At 43.9% G+C, this 18,983-nt stretch overlaps 2 protein-coding genes across 5 annotated transcripts; both read right to left on the reverse strand.

The window, feature by feature from the left end:
• Positions 1-2,738: 2,738 nt before the first annotated feature.
• fbxo28 (F-box protein 28) lies at positions 2,739-11,861 on the reverse strand. Of its 2 annotated transcripts, none has more exons than XM_006638669.3 (5): positions 11,614-11,861; positions 9,848-9,957; positions 8,381-8,519; positions 7,712-7,907; positions 2,739-6,716 (listed from the first exon to the last, which is right to left on the reverse strand). In XM_006638669.3, the coding sequence occupies exons 1-5, from the start codon at positions 11,800-11,802 to the stop codon at positions 6,319-6,321; spliced, it is 1,032 nt and encodes a 343-aa protein (XP_006638732.1). In that variant the 5' UTR covers positions 11,803-11,861; the 3' UTR covers positions 2,739-6,318. The 2 variants fall into 2 exon arrangements, with proteins under 2 accessions (XP_006638732.1, XP_069036154.1); XM_069180053.1 differs by having other exon boundaries at positions 11,750-11,852.
• A 274-nt stretch (positions 11,862-12,135) lies between these two features.
• On the reverse strand, positions 12,136-18,970 carry polr1c (RNA polymerase I and III subunit C). 3 transcript variants are annotated; one of them, XM_006638670.3, is made up of 10 exons: positions 18,436-18,970; positions 18,035-18,158; positions 17,692-17,763; positions 17,468-17,575; positions 16,841-16,973; positions 16,608-16,727; positions 15,571-15,723; positions 14,949-15,098; positions 14,275-14,391; positions 12,136-12,984 (listed from the first exon to the last, which is right to left on the reverse strand). In XM_006638670.3, exons 2-10 carry the CDS (start codon positions 18,152-18,154, stop codon positions 12,866-12,868), a joined length of 1,092 nt encoding a protein of 363 aa, XP_006638733.2. In that variant the 5' UTR covers positions 18,155-18,158; positions 18,436-18,970; the 3' UTR covers positions 12,136-12,865. The 3 variants fall into 3 exon arrangements, with proteins under 3 accessions (XP_006638733.2, XP_015218422.1, XP_069036153.1); XM_015362936.2 differs by having other exon boundaries at positions 18,035-18,163; XM_069180052.1 differs by lacking the exons at positions 12,136-12,984; positions 18,436-18,970 and adding an exon at positions 12,991-13,194.
• Between the last annotated feature and the right edge of the window lie 13 nt (positions 18,971-18,983).

The following is an 18,983-nucleotide window of genomic DNA, read 5'->3' on the forward strand; positions in this document are numbered from 1 at the left end:
TTTTATAGGGAGTGGTGTTGTTAAATCTGGATTTAGGAAACAATTTTCTCAATGACACAACATGACAAATTGCATGTTTACACTGCACAATACTCACAGCTCTGACATTTACGTTAAGACATAAAATACACTGCTTGGGCAAGAAGAAAATAATCGGTTTTTCTAAATTCATCAAAAATAAAGGTATGAGGTACTATTTCTGAAAACAAAAATAATGGTTTATATATAAACAAGAATGATAACATTCTTAGGTAAGGATTTATATATAAACAAGATGGACAATAAACAGAGGAAGGATGGCTATGTTACTACTGTAGATGGTTTACCTATAAACATGATGATGAATGTTGGTCAACCGCTTTGTTTTTTGAAAGGCATGAATGAGAAATAATTTCATTTTTGATGGCAGTTGATTTTTTGGTCCCTTTTCTAAATTGTATTCCTTTTTTCCCCCAAGCTTTGAGTTAGAACACTTAGCTGCCGAGTCACCATCTGGGTTTGAATCCAGAACCGGATGTGATTGAAGCCGGTACCCTGGTTTCTTTCGAGAAACAGCTGGATGAGATCCTTGTCTCAGTTAGACAGCCCCCTCTGGTTTGTAACCTTTCTCCTGTTATTTCATGAATATCCACTGTGTTTATGCGTAGCGCTTTGAAATGGTCTTCAGAGCCTTGGACAGTTTTCACAAGTAGCTTTCCAAATACCTCAAGAAGGAGTCTGCAAAAACAATTAAAATACCCATAATATCTCTGCGTGCAGTAGGCATGGTGATTAACATTGCAGGCTCACAGTGCTGGAGCTCTGGGTTATATTCCTGAAGTGCCACGTGTGAGGAGTTTGCTTGGGGTTAATTCCAAGTACTCCACTTTCATCCCACAATCCTAAAGCATACGGCCCTGGTGAGTTTGTCTGCACCAGTGTCTGTGTGAGCCCTGTGATGGACTGGCATCCTGTTGCTTGCCCAGATAGGCTCTATCCCATGACCCCGAGTTAGATGAAGCAGTTAAAAAATGGATGGATTCATTCTAAACTCAGTTATTAAGAAGTGGAAGGGTTCTCAGTCAGCCAGTTAAGAGCAAAACTTAGCATTTCCTGATGGACCCCAGATGATATTTTAGATTCCCGCAAGAATCTGAAGTAACCGTTCTCATGTTCCCCAAATTATACGGTTTAGAAGTCTGAGTCTGTAACCTTAATTAAAAGGCAGAAACTGCTCCTGCTTACAGAGGAACACACATGTGTAATGTGTTTGAGAGAAACACAACAATTTTATGATAAGAATATAGAAGAATAAGAATCATAAGAATATCATAAATCATCTAACATATCAACAACCATCAACTAAAATGTTATCCATCTCCTTTAAGAATCGTAAGTTTAAATTCTTTCCTAAATGGCAACCATCAGCAGATGACAGAGGCTCATGGTTTTTAATCTATATGAAAGTGTGAATTAATGGCTCCATGGCAGACAGACCCTTAAGGTTAGCATGTGAATAAATGATAAGGATGAGCTTTCATATCTTTCCAACCAAGACAATTGTTCTTGAGGGTGTCGCTGAGTTGTGGTTAAAACGAGCAGCCTGCAGGGTGGACATCTGTGCGGAGCTTTAAATATACAAACCAGTTTTAAAGCTGCTGTTTACGTAACCTTTTTGCATGTAATTAAGTTCTGTGAGAAAGCAATGCTCTCCTCTAAGAAACCAATTTTATCACCAGCTAACTCTGAACCACCCACTAAATAATTCAAATTCAACTTTTCTACAGAAATAAGCTCACAGTGCCAAATGCAATTATAACTTTAGGTTCTTTCTATTTAATCTTTGCAGAAGTCACTTTAAGTAGTCTTAATACATTGCAGTGATCTAGGTAATAATGATTGCCTTCAGTCACTGATTCTTAATTGTACACTGATGCTCAGAGTACAAGTTGCATCATCTAATAAACCCAGTCTATAAAAATCTGTAAAAGTCTTTTGGACAACATCTTCTGTCTACCTCATTTGAAAAAGGAATTATAGATGTATGGTTCTATGTCATTAGACCTCCAACTGTTAGTACTTTAAAAATATTCTTATGTACAGTACTGGCTACCAGCTAGCCCAATTAAAAAATGCAAAATGATACCTTTAAATAAATAAATTGCAATAATTAACTTAGCAGCATACATAGGTTTCACTTAGCTCAGTGCATCATAGTCATGGAAAAGGAGCAGCACTGTTTTTGGACACAACCAACTACCAGGTAACCCTGTATAAACTGGAAAAAAGGAGCACCTGCAAGAATGTGTCAGCAAAGCCTAAAAATATGAAAAAACTGTGCTTATTTTTTCTACCGCTGCTCTAAAACGGCACAAGTAAAAAGTCCTTCCAATATTCCCAAGTAGTTATGTCCAAGCTCTCAGTAATCTGAACAAAATGGGAATATAGCAGATAAGTTATCTGGGAGTGAGTGGTACAGAGCTCACCTACTTCAATTAGGTCTTTGGAGACTTTTGTGAATGTGCAGGAGCTATATAGCAAGAATCGGTAATCTGTAACAGAAACAGCTCAGGATCAGGGCACAGTATTTATCCCTTCAGTTACAATATTTAAAACAGAAAACAAGATGCTGGCTTTTACTTCTGTACTGAAATTTTGGTGCAACGGTATAAGCAGATGAAAACCGAAAACGAAGATCAAAACGACAGGAGGCCAGACAGGTAAGCAGGATGAAAGAATATCCAAGAGACATTTAAAAATACTGTAACATTAGCCTCTTTTAATATAATGATTTATTTAACAATAATGTGTGCAACAAACCATTGGTTAACCAAAAACAGGTCATTTACAAGATTCTTCTTCTTACATACATGAAATAATTCACAATCTAAACTTTGAATACATAAAGATTACAGTACAGTCATTTCTAAACATGAGACGCAGTCTCTTATATTAAGCCACAAGCTCTAATAGTCCCGTGTTCAGCCACACTCCGTATCAGTGTGCATCTATGCGTGTGTGTTTATTCTCTCCACTTACAGTTAGTGTCAGTGGTTACTCCCATTAAAATATCTCACAGCCTGAAGGGTAGAAACCACATCACTTTACACATATTAAGTGGATGTTTTCTTCCAACCTTTAAAGTCAGGAGTCTCTTTTGGCAAGCAGTGATCCACCCTGGCTAACGCAAATTTCAAACCAAGGGATTTTAGAAGATTACCTGCATGGCAATGCAAAGCACTGCTTCCTGAACCACGACCTGAATCAATGTGCTCATCCCTACGAAAGGAAGAGTTAGGGAGAGGAAAGAAAAACATGATTTTATCCCCTTCCTCCTCATAAAAACTGAACATGAGAACTGGAATTATATGGTCCTTATATTAAAAAATAATAATTTGGCAAATCTACATTTCTTTAAGGTTATTATATTTCATGCAATTTGCAGCCTTGCTTGAAAAATCACAAGTCATGAACGGCATCTCTTGAACGAAATAATAAAACGAGTCAAAATGAACTACTAGCATTGCACATAGGGACAGTGCTTTAGGCACTATAGAAATCAGCACCTCACTGAAGCTATGCTGACAAGATTAAAAAAGGGAGTGTGAACATTCTTGTTAGCAGACAGTGCTGAAGCTGGTTCTTCAGACTTGACTGTACTGTGCACATCGCTTCCCGACAATGTGTTCTGATATATCTGTAAAATATCAATTATATTTTCAGGCTAAAGCAGGATCTGATGAATTGGTAACAGTCTTGACGAACCACCTAAAAGTCCTAAATAACATTCTTTCCATTTCTTTTGTGCTGGCCAGACAGAAATAGTCATAACCGACAATACGTCAGAAATAGAAATGTGCCATTTCTCCAGCCACAGAACAGTCTCACAGTAGAACACAAATCTGGTGTGGTTCAACGACCAAAGTCTCTGTAAAATGACAAGCCGATCATTTCCAAGCTCCAAACCCATGAAATGAGCTTTACAATCAAACACCTTGCAGTACTGCGATGACAAACAGCAGCAAACGTATTCCCAAGTCCAGATGTATAATAGCATGACTGCCATCAGGGAGAAATAGAGTGGATCTGGACACTTTCATGTCAGGATCTCTTACTCGCAAACTCCAGGATAATTGATTTCAATACAGTCACACTATTGTAACCTACTGAGATGTCAGGAAGGCAGTGATATCCAAGAAATGGCAGAGAAAACTAAAACCGTGCGTTGGCATTCCATAAAATGTATTCATTTACATACTATAAAAAAAGGGTAAATGGATGAAATGACTTAATTCGTTCCAAACCTGTCAGGATTGGCATCGGTGGGAAGTCACTCTTTGTGGGAAAAACGATGATCAAGCAGTTATGCTTTGAGTAGCTGACCACACCTATGGCACCCACCCTGCCAGAGCTGCCACCCTGCCACTGCTTCAAACCTGCTTCCATAGCAGAGCTGGGATAGTAGGTGGCCGTTGAGCACGCAGAACGGAGGCAATATCCTTATGTGGCAGACAAGCGAGGAGTTTAAATAGAAGATAGTTCTTCTGACTAATTCACTGCAAGAGATAAAGCACGGTGTCACCAGCCTGTCCCAGCCTGCTCATCAGCAGGACGTGGAAATGCACCGAGCGGGGCAAAGGGCAGGAGTGTATGGGCACACGGCCGATAAAAACGGCACTCCTCCAACCAGCTGGGCAAGACAGAGGCCAAGTCCCAGACTGACCCAATGCCTGGGCGCAACCAACACCAGCCACCACGAGTGCTGCTCTGGGATGGCGAGGCCACTGACTGGCATAAAAAAGGGAAAAGGAATACACCTCCAGAGTGGAGACATCCACAGCACAACCCGGGCTCAGCATGCTCCAGGTCTCATTTCTCCGTGCTGAGCCGGACGCCAGACGGAGGCCTTTCCGAAAGACGAAGAAACACCTTGTGCCGAATGAGTGGGGCTCAAAGCAGTTCTCATCTACAGACAAAAATCAACACCGAATGAAATCACAGGGACCTGTCTGAAAACACGGGGAAAACGAAAATATTCAGCACAGCTCTCCGCAGGTCTGCTAATTAACATCAGAAACAACACCTGCCTTACTTTTCTTTTTTTAGAATTGTGAACAGGCCTTGGTTACACAAGGAGGAGAAAAACTTTACCCCCTTAATTTATGCACCACAAAATCTGTTTTCAGCGTCTGCTCGATGTGTCGATGGCGCTCGGCTCGCAGCTGCCAGAGCCGCGAGCACGCTCTCGCGTGTGTTGCTGTGAATAACTTTCACAGCAGGGGTCTTCGGAATTAATATAAAAAACGGCTAAAAAAACATTGCGAAAAATGTTAACTTAGATGTTAAGAGATCTACACTGTATATTTACATATACACACACATAGCAGGATGAATCTCTGTTACCAGGGTGACAGTCCTGTTATGTTCAGGGTGAGGTGTGGGTTCAAGCAGAAAATGTCTCTCTGAAAAATGCTGTGGTTTCACTTTCTGCTTAAGAATGAACAAACCTACAGTAGCGACAGAGGCCAAGGTAGATTTGACATTATCTTGTACTTAAATACTATTCTTGACTATATAAATCTTGATTAAAATGAATTGATGTAAATTCATTTCAAGACCTTCAGCTTTTTAACAGCCTGGTTTGTGCGTTACTGGAAAATCTCAAAATAAATTTCTTTAATGTCTACTCCTGGACGTCTGCTACGGTATTGTCAATCACATATAGGACCCTGCTGGCTTCAGAACACTAACTGCAAGGAGTTCCCTGGAATGAATCGATCAAATCTAAAAAAAAAATCTGATAACTGGAGACCAAGTTCATGCCTGGAGGTGGAAGAATAAATATGCTAAAAATTTAAATAATTCCCTACATCTGCAGCCACATGGTGACTGGCAAACCCCCACAGTTCCACACTTTTATGAGAGAGCTCTCCGATTTCTCCAACCACCAGTAAAGCGATTTTACGCGGCTTGTTCAGGCAAGCAGAATGACTCTCTTTGGCTGGATATATTTCTGAAGTCATTCGCCGTCAATGGCTACATCTAGACATCGCTACTTCCCCGTCTCCTCTCTGCTGTGTCAGGACTAGGCGGTGGTCTGGGCGCTGGTTTAAAATGAATACGATACCCTAGCAGTCGGCAGCATCCCAATCCCCAGGCGCGGGGGCAAATCCCATGAGCGTGCCAGAGGGACGGACGGGGTGGCCAAAGAGGAGAGGGCAACCAGCTGGCGGAAAACAGAGAAGCCCCCTCCCACGCCCCTCACCCACTCTACAGACGACAACGGAAAAGAAAAAAAAACAGGGGGGACGACAAAAAAAAAAAAGCACGAGCTCCCTTTTATTTTTTGCTGCGGAGACGCTTGGACTGGCGAGGGGAGTCCGGCGCCTTCCTGGCTCGCTTGCAGGGTATCTCGGCGCCCCCCGGCACCGCCGCCCGGCCGCCCCCGCCCCCCACGGCGCTCTCCATCAGTTCGCGGAGCTTGTGCTCCAGCTCGGCCAGCCGGGCGTTCTGCTCCCCGATCACCTGCGTCTGCTCCAGCAGCTTCTGCTCCTGGTCCTGCAGCTGCTTCTGCTGCTCCAGCTGCTTGGCGCGCACCTCCGAGATCTCCCGCCGCAGCGCCGTCATGGCCGCCCCGTTCACCTTCACCTGCTGCTGCACCTTGGTCATCTCCGAGCGCGACGGCGTGTTCTTGGCCAGGAGGGACATGGTGGTCAGGGAGGTGGAGGGGCCTGCGACTAGAGGGGGAGGGGGAGACAGGACGTGAGGGCAGAGCCAGGGAGGAAAGGCTCATGGATTGCTCTCAGGAAACAGATCCGGCAGGAAAAGCAAGTGCAAGACTTCTGGTCAGTGGTAATTATTCATGCAAATGCCTCACAAGTTATTCAGAAATATCGCTTGACTATGCCCTATGCAATCACTAACTGTGTCTGAAAAGCTGATCAACACATTTTTGTTCTCTCAAATTGACTACTGTAATGCTCTACTCGCTGGGGTATCTAAATCTACTCTGAACAAACTGCAGTATGTCCAAAATTCAGCAGCCAGAATCCTGACCAGGTCTAGTGCAAGTGATCACATTACTCCTATCCTGGAGTCCTTGCACTGGCTTCCTGTCAAATTCCGTGGTGACTTTAAAATCCTCATGCTCACCTATAAGGCTCTGCATGGCTTGGCACCTCAGTACCTGTCTGAACTATTAGCACCCTACTCCCCACCTCACAACCATCGCTCTTCAAATTCTGCTCTCCTTACTGTCCCCCAAGCTCGTCTACACTCTGTGGGTGACAGGGTCTTCTCCTGTTATGCCCCCAAGCTCTGGAACTCTCTGCCCAAGGATATCAGAGAGTCGCCTTCTCTAAACTCATTCCAGACTCAAAACCTTCTTCTTTAGCAAAGCCTTTACTTTACTGTTCCATTCTTCACCCCTCTGCTTTTCTTAGTACCACCATCCTCATTCTCCTCTGTATATTGTAATTGTTTTATCTTTACATTCTGTAAAACACTTTGAGAGGCCACCTTTAAAGGCGCTATATAAATTAAAGTTTATTATTATTATTATTATTATTATTTAACCCACTTCTGCAACAAGCTTAAGCAACACCCTGCCTGGTCTTTGACCAGCGACACACTGAGCCCCCTTCCGCTGCTCCGCGCTGTGACTGCCCTGAGGCGTGGGACACTGTCTTTGACTGGGCCGGGCCGGGCCGGGCTTCCAAGCCGAGGACGGTACCTGGGGTGGAGCCGATGAGGCGGCCCGAGAGATCTGCTCCGGGGAGCTTCTTCTTGAGGATGGGGACGATTTTCTCGTCGAAGTACTCCATGGCCATGGAGGAGATGTCCCGCAGCTCCTGCAGCACCTCGTGCGCCCGCTGCGGGGCCCGCGTGGAGTTCACGTAGCGCAGCACGCGGTAGATCTCGTCGATCACCTGCCGACACGGCAAAGCACGGCCACGGGTCAGAGAGCGGAGCAGAGGCCAAACCATTCCGGCTGCCGGTCTCCGCACACGAGGAAAAAAACATCCCTGGGCGTATTGCACCGCCTCTTAATCATCCTTCGGCTGTCCTTGCCAATACTTCACTACAGCGCCATCTGGTGGGCAGGTCCTGAAGTGGGTGAAGATCTAATTGAAGGAGGTTTGCAATCCGTTTTTATCTTTGTTATACAGGTCACATTACGCTGACAAGTATAACTTTGTAATTGACAGTAGACTTGTACCACAACACAATTTTAGCACTAAACAGAAGTATGAGCAAAAACGCAGAGGTGAGAATTAATGTGAGCCTGGAGGGCTCCGGAGCCTAAACCAGCAGGCACAAGGTGCAGGGCAAGACTACACCGTGGAGGGGTGCGCTGCCTGGCCCCTGCTCTGCCATGCGCACAGAGCGGGAAGTGTCTTACCTTTCCAGGGATAAAGCAGCAGAGGTTGGAGTCGACGTACTTCATGAAGGTCATGTTGAGCAAGGAGAGGCGGGTTTCCACAGCAGCGAGGATGTCCGCGTGGCGAGCCAGCGAGTGGTTCCTCCGTTCCGACTCCCGCCTGGAAACCACAGAATTGTATGTCTTTCTACTGAACACTGGGCCTCAGCTCAGCCAGAGGCAAGAGAGAAACCATCAACACCTGGGAGAAAATACAGCCACTGGGATTTCCCATGTGGCCGCACACAATTGACTGAACCTTGCAAGAGGGATTGCCTCTTGGCTCTCAGCGCCCCCTTGTGGCCTCTCGGGTAGTTACAGCTGAGTGGGGGGGACATACCTCCCTTCTAATTGGCACCGGGTCTCCAAGATGGGGCCGTGTGGCCCATGATGTGTAAAATGACACCTGATGCAAGCTCAACAGCACACATTAGGTTTTTCTTTGTCGCCCCAACAGAACATATTTAATATTTTATCTTCAAAAGGCTCTTATTTATTCCAGCAAGGAAACCTGTTCAATTCACTGATGGAAAACACTGCGGTTAAACAAGATACATGTTCATGGAAGAGAAGGGGGATTTCTGCAACACCATCTTCTGATTTAGGTCTAGTAAGGCTTCAGGCCATCTAAAGATCCATCAGCTGCCACAGGCAAATAAACCATCCAACAACAAAATACAACAACATCCCTGCCTTCATCTGATACACATCCCTGCAGTAATGGAAAATTCCGTAGCAAAAACGCTACCCACACTATTTCAGAACCCCTTCCTCTCTTGGCGCAGCTATGTAAAAATCTCTGCATGATCTAGTTCAGAATCATGCAGCCCAAGCTGTGCTCAAAGAAATATATTTAAAAAAGGATGAAGCTCATAATATTTTCACTGCTATTACAGTATACAAGTCACAAAATATTTAGAACACTTCTGCAAATCACATTAAAGTACTTAGCCAGTGCTGACATAATTGGGTTAGTCTCATTCAATTATTTGCAATTCTACTCTGGAAATGTCACTCCCTCATCAAATATTTATGTATTCCGCACCGAGGGTGTGCATTTCACTAGTAAACAACGATCCACTTCCACTCCGCTGGTTACAGGCAATGAAGACTGAACTACTGACACAGAAGCGCTTATTCACCCTCATCTGAGATTACACTGGGAATTCTGGAAACGTTACAACAAACCAAAACCAACCTGAAATATACATCACAGATTTTCACACAAAAGCATCTTTATGCAAAATTTAACAATCTCCAAAAACTAAATACCACTTGACTATATATTTGAGTTTTGTAGTCTATATATATTATATTGTGAAAGCATAGTGTACTTAAAAGACCCTTCCTCGTTTAAAAATGTGCTCCAAAATGCAATAGGTTTAAATTTCAATTTAAAGATACAGTTGAATTGTGGCGCAGACTGTAGACAGAGATACCGGCACACACCTGGGCAGCTGGGCTTTCACCTGTTTCTGGCACAAACTGTGGTATCGTTCCACTTTGAGGAAGCCCTGGTTAAGCATGCGCTGGCAGATCATGTCCATCCGCTTGCAAACCTAAGACAACACAAGAAAACCAGACGGCCATTAGACAACACAAGAAAGGCTGAGAAGCAAAAGGAAGTTAAATACGATCTGGACTCCATAGGATAGGATAACAATGCAGAGAAGGGGAATGCTTCATTGCCAGGCTGAAAGAACCAAACCTTTTTAGTCTCAACAGCGAAGACTGTACAAGTACTGAAGATCCTCAAAGGCGCTGACCAAGTCAAAGAAGTGGACATGAAGGAAACACGAACCAGAGCACACAGGTGGATACCAAAGATACGAGTAAGCCTGAGATTAGGAGGAACTTTATGCAAAGGGTACATATGGCACAAGTTACCCAGCCCAGATTCTGGAAGCCATATCCTGGTTTCCTTCAGGAAAGAGCTGGATGACATCCTTGGATGAATAAGATATTCATTGGATGAACTACCCAATAGGGTAGATAGGCCAAAAGGCCTCCCCCTAGTTTTTAACCATTCTTCTTGTAACTTCAATATAGGGCTACAACAATCCAAGTAAGATGATGAATCATGAACTCTGACCCCTCAACCCTGACTTTTCTTTCAACCTTTTTTGGCTTAAAAGGCTGTACCGTTTTGACACATTGGTCCTAAATGTTTCATTCTCTCATCCTGCCTATTCTCTGTCAGATCAGATAGCTCCCTGCCCCAGTGACCCTGGAGCTGTATGCAGGGGGGAGACTGGGTGAGGGTCTAAGCAGTTTCAGGGTGTGACCGGGAGCTGAGGGTAAGGACAGCTGGTCCAGAGAGATCAGTGTGCTTAAGCCATCTGCTGAAAAGACATGTGCAATTTCGGATTACCTTGGAAGACCAAGACTGATTCTTAGCAAGGACATTTCAATATCAGAAACCTGACTACTACTTACAGAAACCGCCATTCCCTTTGGCTCAGCTTTGAATACATCAATCCATATAGGGCAAGGCGAAAATCTCTCAGGTTGCTTCATGTAACAGCCAAAACAGCTACCTCTCATCACTCTGAAAGGCTGGAAGGCTTTTTCTAAGATTCCATTTAAGATGGAATGTAAGATTAAATATACGGCATGACATCCATGCACCTTTAGATATGTTTATAGAATTTATTCATCTAGAAATGTGATGATAAGAGATGCTCTCAGAGTATTACCGATATTTCTAATATTATCTCGCACAAATATAACGCAAATTAATTAAATCTTCACCATAAATTGACAGTGTCAGACTAGACCAGGTCGGGATTCTTCAGAAAAGCGTTTGCATTTTCACGGCATAAGCAAAAAAAACACCCCCCGACGAGGTAGGACTATATTAAAAGGTAGATTTTGACTAAAGCTCATAGCTCTTCATAATAAAGCAGTTTAATATTTCAAAAACACTGAGGGGGAGTTGTATTTCCTGCCACATTCGCTTCAACAGAACAACGGTAGGGACACGTTACTTATTTTCAGCTAATTTAAAAGTAGCTGGGCTCCAAAAAACTCGTTTAGTCCGAGTTCCGTCAACCGCTGGGCCTTGCTGCTACCAGCGGGATTTTTTATACGCGCTAAACTTTTATGTCATAATCAAATGCATGTTTTTGTTATCTACGAAAACCTGAAAACGTTACAAAAACAAAACAGCCAACACTGTCCCCACTGACGATCCGAGTTTTTTTGTTCCGTCTCACCAGGCGAAGCAGGCTGATTTCGTCGTAAGACAGGAAATTAAGGATGGTCTCAATCGCCACAATGGGAAGACCCAGCAGCGGGTTGTTCTGATGAGGCTGGTCCGGCGGAGGAGTCGACAGTCTTGGGGAAACTGACCCGGATTCCAGCGCTCCGACACCTCCATCCACTCTGTCTTCCACGGCCGCCATCTTCGTCTACTGAGGAATCAAGGAAGTGACGTGCAGGATGGGCAAACTAATGGAGGAAGTGCTTTCCTATGCTATCATACTCAATAGAAATGGTGAGGAAGCCATCTTTATTCCTGGCACTTTGTGTAACTTATTTTACCTTTTTATGATGCTACTTGATAAAATTTCGATTTCATTTTGTTTTCAAAGACTGTTAACAGGATGTTCTTGTATTTCAATAACATACATTTCACTAATTAAAAATGAATTTTAGTTTTCTATAGTAGCCAGTTAAATTGCTAAAAAGCTAGACACTCCGTTCCTGGGAGGAAAGGAAATCTTTTCAGACTCAACTTTCTTTAGCTGTCTTTAATTTCATTTTAAAAAGCTGCATTTACCGGTTTTGAAAGATACTAACAGTTTAAAATGAGGATACGTTGTACATTTATCTGTGCTTTGAATAATCAGACCAGGTTATTATAAAGAAATCATTAAACATTTTTAATCACTGCAAGACAATAAGTACAGTGCTCTCATGTGCTCTGAACTCTATAAGACAGATGAAGGAAACATGATTTAGAGATGAAAATACCCAGAGCTTTTCAGTCCATCTTTTAATACAACACAAAATATGAATGTACATGACACTTGGTGCACATTGTGGAATAACGCCCCAGCAGTCTTCACACTTGATGGAGCAAATGCGTGACCCACTAAAAAAAAAAAAAAACACAGACTGCAAATCTGAACTGGAGAACCTGCATCACTCTGATGATGAGCCTGGTTTGTGGCACACACTTCTGGAGTACGTCAATAAATAATTTAGAATCACCGTGGTTTTTGAGCATTAATTAACAGAAATATGTAGATAACTCTCCACCCCCTCAGCCCCCTTCCGAGCTTCAGGAGTGGTGGTATTTACAGCTTCGGCTGCACCGTATTGATTAATGAGGTGGACTGACTCCCTGCAACAGGCTACTGGGAGGCCCGTTTCAAGACCATGCCCTTCACGCTCCAGCAGGTCCCAGCCGGGCTGCCTCAAACGAGCCGCGCTCCGGGTCTCCATCAAGCCCGTCTCCGCCCATCAGTCCACCTCGGCCGAATCCAGCTCGGAGAGGAACTTGTCACACTTGGCCATGAGGACCTTGATGGCTTCGCTCACCAGGATGACGTGGGACAGGATCCCCGTCGACTCCACCGAAACTGCACAGGAGGCGAGAGGAGAGGTCAGACCCCACAGCGGCCAGAGTCACAGAGCAGGACTCCACCGAAACTGCACAGGAGGCGAGAGGAGAGGTCAGACCCCACAGCGGCCAGAGTCACAGAGCAGGACTCCACCGAAACTGCACAGGAGGCGAGAGGAGAGGTCAGACCCCACAGCGGTCAGAGTGGCAGAGCAGGACTCCACCGAAACTCCACAGGAGGCGAGAGGAGAGGTCAGACCCCACAGCGGTCAGAGTGGCAGAGCAGGACACCCCGTACGAGCCTCTTTTCACCGTCACTCCCGGCCCTTTACAGGGAAAGGGGGGCTCAGGCAGTTCAATGCCACCAGGGAGTGCAGTTTGATCCCGGACGAAGCCCCCCTCCTTTACAATGTGAAGTTCTTATGGAAACTGTACGTACTTGTGCACCCAAGCAGATTTTATAATTATGCATGGGAACAATTTAAAAATGCATCCCCAGACTGACCTTAGTCAGCTTTGTTCTATTCATTTTGGCCGTGGCATCATTCTGCTCTGCAATGCCACTCAAGGTTTGAAAGAGGTGCCCCTGGTGCCATGTACTATAATCATGAATATACCTCATAGTCAGGAGGAAAGTGGTTTCTAAGTGCTTTAGAACATGCACAAGAAGCTGGGCAAGAAAATACCAAATTCAGCCGGTGAAGGATCACTTTAAAAATCAAGAACTTGATGTTTAATTCATGCACATATTAGACCACTCCTGCAGATTAATTGCATTATGTACAATTAACACCGGATGTATTCAACTGGCACTTTTCAGAGTAAAAGAAAAAGTGAGATAAGAAGTCACTAAGTTGAAAGAAAAACATGTGCAAAATGTTATCTCCCAATAAGCAGTGTCTAACAATGACACTTAACCATAATCATATTTAGATGAGGTGAAGGTATTTGGTTCTGGACTGAATGACCTGACATGCCCGTGGGCGGAGTGGTGGCTCTGTGGCTCAGGATCTGCACCTGTGGCTGGAAGGTTGCCAGTTCAAATCCCACAGAGGAATCCTACTCCGTTGGGCTCCTGAGGAAGGCCCTTAACCCCACTGCACCAGGGGGCGCTGTACAATGGCTGACCCTGCGCTCTGACCCCGAGCTTCTCTCTCCCCATCTGTGTGCCTGAGTGTCTCATGGAGAGCAAGCTAGGATATGCTAAAAGACAAATTCCTAATGCGAGAAATTGTATATGGCCAATGTAGGGATCTTATCTTAAGACATAAGTGTTGAATCCCGCAGGAAGGAAGCGGCGAGGACGTACAGATGAAGTGGTTTCGCACTCGACCCAGCTTCACGATGTTCTTCAGGTCATCGTGACGGAACACCTCCCTGCTGCAGGTGTCCAGCCGGCTGTTCGCTACCTTTGCAAACTTCTTCCCTGCATGGGACCAACACAAGCACAAATGGGACATTCAGGATACTCAGACATGCTCACTTTTATTTTTTAACGTTCACTTAAGGATAAAAATAAAGCTGGTGTCCCTGCGATTCACCCAAGTTAATACCCAAACTATTTAGATGGATCACTTAGTCACTTGAGTTCACATCATTAAGACAGGTGACAAACGAGAGGAGCCCAGTCTGCCCTCCTAGCCTTTTCGATCCAAGGGTTTCATGCAGCTGTTTCATTAAGGGACACAGGGTTATAAGTTTCAACTCCATGGGTGGGTAGCTTGTTCCATACTCCCACAAACCTCTGTGTAAAGAAGTGCCTGCTTGTCTTGGTCTTCAATACGCTTCCACATAGTTTCCACTTGTGTCCTTTGTTTCATGTCTCACTATTCATCGTGACTGCAGAGCAGGTAATGGGCCCATCCCTTCCTGATCAACTGGCAGTTTGTCTCGAACACTGTTCTGCAAAGCGCTCAGCTACCCTAACTGCTGCTAAGACACGAAGTGATGGAAAACAGCCCTCCCTCCCTGGGCTTGACCTACCGCCATCACTCTCAATCTCGATCACGCCTGGAGAGAAGCAGCGCTTCAGCTTCTCCGCCAGCTCCCCCTCCACGGGCTGCAGCAGAGTGATCTCCGGCAGCAGGCGGTAGCTGGCTGTGGCCACTGGGGAGAACTTAGCATGGTCTTTTCCTGAGGAGGAAGAGAAGGAGATCACTGAGCTGTTCAATCCAGGCTTCAACAATCGCCAACGTGGCCTGCGCAGGATAAGATGAGTTCAGCTTCTTTGGTAAAGGACGTTCCGAATTGAAGACTTGTAAACCGTCCAAAACTCTAATGAGTCCGTCAGGTCTCGTTACACAGTGCTACAAGAATAACCACTCAAGGATTTGTTTAAAAAATAATGCAAAAAGCAAGGGGTTTCAGTCTTGCTACATCAATAATATACAGTTGTCAACTGTCTTGTGATAAATGTGTCTAATACTCATTGTCTCACTAAAACTGTGTGGCGTACAATCTCATTGATAGCTTTTGCAGTCCATCACCTTTGCTCGAAGGCCTCTGAGGCACTGCAGTCTGTCTAATCACAGCTCAGTACGAAAGAGCACCTGGTGCTGGGAACTGCCCTCCCATCAGGTTACTCTCAAGAGGCCGGTGTCCTTACCTACACCCTTCACACAATGCATGACGATGTCCAGCTCCTGGCCGGGCCGCAGCTGTGCAATCAGGATGTCTCCATGAACAGGGCTGATACCCGCCTCCGCAAACAGGTCTGCCTGGTTCCCGAGAGGAGTCCACTTAATGTCCCTCGAGTAAACTGGGACAAAGCAGAGAAACAGAACTCAAACACACAAATCTCCTTACATGTATGAAATGGCGATGTTGATTTAAAGCTGCTTCTTTTGCATGGTCTGGGGTCAACTGTGATGATTCTAAACTTATATGTTCTTAAGGCCCCTGGAAAAATAGAGAAGGAAACACTTCTTAACGAGTCACACGTTCTGCATAATACGTTATCCATGTCAGGAGTTCTAAGTCCATATTTCAGAGAGAATCTGGTCTCTTAGTCTTTCCATTCTAATGGAGGTCTTAATGACTTAAGCCAATAGATCTCTGCTTGCTTGGTAGGCCTTTTTCTTAAGAATGTTTTCAGCTCTGAGAGAACTGTATGGCTACTGTAATTAGCAACATTCCTATATCAATTTCTGGACTCTCCTCATTCGAGTGCCTGGGACCTAAGAACTTAGATTTCTGCAGAACAAGGACTGATGAGGGTGTATGGTACAGTGTATCTGGACATCATTAGTCACCTTTTAAGAGCGGTTTAGACTGAAATAAGGGTTGTTAGATTTCATGATGATAACACTTCTGCTGGAGGGTATTTTCAAAACAAAAAACTGAGTGCAGGGTTAGCATAAAACAAATTAAGCAAGTTCAATTCAAAGGATCTATTAGCTAAAGGAATCAATATTTCAGCTGAAAAAATGACAAGGCTGTGAACCACTAATCAATCTTGATATTTTTAACAGTCTCCAATTGGAAAGACTGCATGTACAGTAAACTGCTTTTGTTAGTTATAGCACATTAGGAGCTGCTAACCAATGCTTCCTTCCTCAGTTAAGGGCATGTTGCAGTTATCTCTTCTTTCCAGCTACTCCATGCTCTTGACTCAAGAGTCCAGATGTAAATAACAAAACATACCCATGTGGTTAATGTAGAGTTCACTGGGATCAGAGGAATCTTTGCTAGCTCTTGGATTTCTGGTGCACTTGATCTTTAGTTGCAGTTGAATTGTGTCAATATCTGTGCCTTCTTCATCCCCTGTGCAAACATATGAAAACAGTTTCCACATCATTTCTCTCAGGATAAAATGCAGCTTGTACTGAGAGACGGCTGTAACTTCCACTACAGAGGCCAACGATGATTCTGCTCACCTGCATTCCGGTACTCAAAAAGACGAGGGTCTGCTTTGATGGGGATCAGTCCCAGTCGATGTGCCAGAATCTCATCCTGGACAATGGATGTGTTGTTGTACACAAACACTTTCTCTATAGCCATCGTGGGAACCTTAGCAAAGACAGCATTACAGAATTAAGTAATAGGTTTATTCCATGCTGAAAAAAAGAAGAAAGAGAACACAACGTTTCGGCCGTGGAGCCTTCTTCAGGTGTCAGTCTTAATTACAGAATTAAGCCTGGGCTATTCCAAGCAATGGGTCAGGTTTTTTCAGATAACTGAAAATAAGCACTCTGCAACAACACCCACAGCCTGAAACAGGTTTTCACGAAACTATCTTGAGCCACCATGAAGTGTGCATTTAAATTTGCAGCTACGGTCACCTTAAGGTTTTATTTTAATATTACTTTTTATTTTCCTGTAAGTACATCATACAAGCTAAGGAATATTCAACAGTCATTGGTCCACACAATTCAAAAAGAAAATAGACTTAAGTAGAATTTACCAGCTAAAAAGATATACGTAGAATAGGAAAAATTATAATAGTACACATTTTATTTTATTTTTTTTTAATTGAGAGCCTGTTATTTTCGGGCGATATTTACCTCTGCTAGTAAGATTCGACGGAATGCATTAGCGATAGCAGCGTCAATGCCCACCATGTCGAACTCCAGCGTATTTTCATCCATTCGAATCACGTCGATTCTAAACTTCTGTAAAATAAAAATACTCGCGTTGCTTGAAACACATGATAAACAAAAGCGCAGGGAACCTCTTCCATGAGCAACAGCTACTGACAGCAAAGATTACAGCCGAGTTTTATCTTTACCTCTTCAAATTTTTTCCGGTTCCAGGTGTCATCGTACCCGGGATAATTACCAGGGAAGTCTGTCGTATGAACCTTTGAAGAAAAGACATTTAATTACCCCTTATCCCAAAACAAGTTATGTATTTTACAACACGCTTTACATTGTAAGAGAGAAATTGTAAACGAGTCTGCCTCATAAACAGTGTGCGTATCTGGAAAAGCGGTTACTTAACTGTCGTCGGCATAGAATTGTACACATGACACAACAAACTTTCTTACGACAATAATAATACGTTTTTATTTGTACTATCTCATAGCCTATGAGGAACCAGCATCTCTCCACCACCTAGAAACAAGCACTCACATTTCGGACCCCAAACTCGCCCAGAATCACACGATCGCGAATCTCTTCCACGTTGCTCCTGGGCGCCGCCATTTCTGCACACTGTTGATTTTCCTGTTCTTCAACGTCATTTCCGCTCATCGAGCTGTGCTTTGCAATAAAAAATATAACTGTCAAGTTGAGAACTCCTGACAATGCAGTTCCGTTATTTAATGATAAACTTTACTTTTATTTAACTGACACTAAATTCTTAAAAAAAGAATCAGTATTGCAATTATATATTATATTATTGTAACTCACAGTACCCTAGTATGTTTTATTTCCTTCATGGTCGAGCTCATGCCAGGAACCCTGCAACTCACACCTGGCAACGAACCCACTGAAACTAAGCAGGAGGTCTTAGCTGTGAGCCTGGTCAGTACCTGGATGGGAGAGCTCCCGGGAAAAACTAAGGCTGCTGCTGGAAGATGTTGTTAGTGGACGCGTGCGTTCCACGGCGGTCATGCACTATCGCCTGCAATAATTAAGATAATTAAGGCATATAAAAGGCGGCTGTTTAATCTGTCTAGCTATTTTTTGTTAATAGTAGCTAATCGAACTCTACTGGAGCTCGTCTAGATGTTTCTTTAAAGAAGGGAGGATAAGGGCTTCGACAGCGTGGCTGGGTAGCTGGTGTCCACACTCCCACAACTCTTTGTGTAAGAACATGCCTATTGCTCTTGATTTGGAGCTAAAAACTGTAGATAGCGCGCCTGACACTTTTCGTTCTGATGCATAGCTCAGCGCTGTTCATTTATATGAAATAAAGCGGAAAAAAGAAGCAGATTTTGCCTATATTTCAGGGGAAACTGCCGGACCTCTTGCAAGCACCAATACAAAAAAAAAAAAAGATAGTTCAAGTAGGTCGCAAAGGAACAATCCCATGCTGTAAAGAGAAGAAAAGAAACACAACGTTTCGGCTGTGGAGCCT

The sequence above is a fragment of the Lepisosteus oculatus genome, chromosome 17 (assembly GCF_040954835.1).
Source record: "Lepisosteus oculatus isolate fLepOcu1 chromosome 17, fLepOcu1.hap2, whole genome shotgun sequence".
NCBI classification, from domain to species: Eukaryota; Metazoa; Chordata; class Actinopteri; order Semionotiformes; family Lepisosteidae; genus Lepisosteus; species Lepisosteus oculatus.